Genomic DNA, 1,183 nt, shown 5'->3' with positions numbered 1-1,183 from the left:
TAAATAAATATAAATATAAATTAATATTCTTTAAAATTTTCCTTAATTTATAGCTATGAAAATAAAATTTTTTAATTTAAATTATTATATATATATTTTTTAAAATTAAATTATTGTTATAAATTATTTAATAATCATATTACTTTTAATTTAATGCTGTTACCTTTGACGCTGTAGTCTCTAAACACATCGGTATATTCCGGCATAAAGTAAGTATCCCCCTCAAGTTTTAAGTTCGTGCTTCGCCTTAACAATTCTGGCCTTCGTGCCCCCACGAAAGGGACGTATTTGTCTTGATTTTCCGTTGCTGTTTCCAACTCACCCTCCATCTTCAAGTGGGTGGGTACACGCATGAGTTCCGGTCGGCTAACGTTGAGCCACTCGATAAATTTCTCGCACTTTTCCGTCATGGTGTCCAAATCACCTTCCATTTTCAGGGATGTAGGTCGGCGTATGAGCTCAGCACGATGCTGACCCTCATAAGGTATGTACGCTGAATATGTTTCCGTATCCGTATAAAAATCACCGCTGCACTTCAAGCTGGTACCCCTTTTCACAATGCAATAACAATGAATTTATAAGATGACAATAATTTAAAATACAGTGATTATAGCAAAATAAGTTCCATTTTTTATATGGTTTCGATTTTTTAATAATTATATTAAAATATATGATTCTTTTTGAATTTTTGATTCTTACTTCTTCTCTAAATTAATTTTAAAACTTTAAATTACTTAATGCGACATTACATTTAAAAATTTTAAATAAGATTTTGTATATATTTACAAATTTTGCATAATTATAAAGAATTTAATTATTTGCTTCAACTAGTATGTCAACATAAGAAATAACTTATTACATATCTATAATCATTTGCGAAATAAAATGCTTTGAAATATATGCTTGCATTTTATTAAATGTCACAGAAACCTAACAAAGAATACAAGAAAACCAAGATTTCGTTGCCAATTTAGTTGCATGACAGTTTTATACTTCTTCGATTTGCATAAACTCGCGTGTTTCGGAACAGTTCGATATGATAAGCTTTACAAGATTCACGACGTAAAAGACATCTTCGTAAAATTAACTAAACGAATGAAAATTAGAATTGGATCAATGCACATTATAATATAATGGTATTTTATTCATTGCCTTTTCGTATTTTAAATTATTTATTGTCTTT

At 29.0% G+C, this 1,183-nt stretch overlaps 1 protein-coding gene across 1 annotated transcript in view; it reads right to left on the bottom strand.

The window, feature by feature from the left end:
- The window catches only part of LOC108684334, a 7,882-nt gene that overhangs the window by 2,617 nt on the left and 4,082 nt on the right, over window positions 1-1,183 (bottom strand). The window contains exon 4 of the mRNA XM_018188600.1: window positions 164-549. Within this exon, the coding sequence (XP_018044089.1) occupies window positions 164-549 (386 nt within the window). The remainder of the gene's footprint in view (window positions 1-163; window positions 550-1,183) is intronic.

The sequence above is a fragment of the Atta colombica genome, unplaced genomic scaffold, assembly GCF_001594045.1.
Source record: "Atta colombica isolate Treedump-2 unplaced genomic scaffold, Acol1.0 scaffold133, whole genome shotgun sequence".
Classification (NCBI taxonomy): Eukaryota; Metazoa; Arthropoda; class Insecta; order Hymenoptera; family Formicidae; genus Atta; species Atta colombica.
The sequence above is the reverse complement of the archived record's forward strand: the minus strand, read 5'-3'. Positions and strand labels throughout refer to the sequence as shown.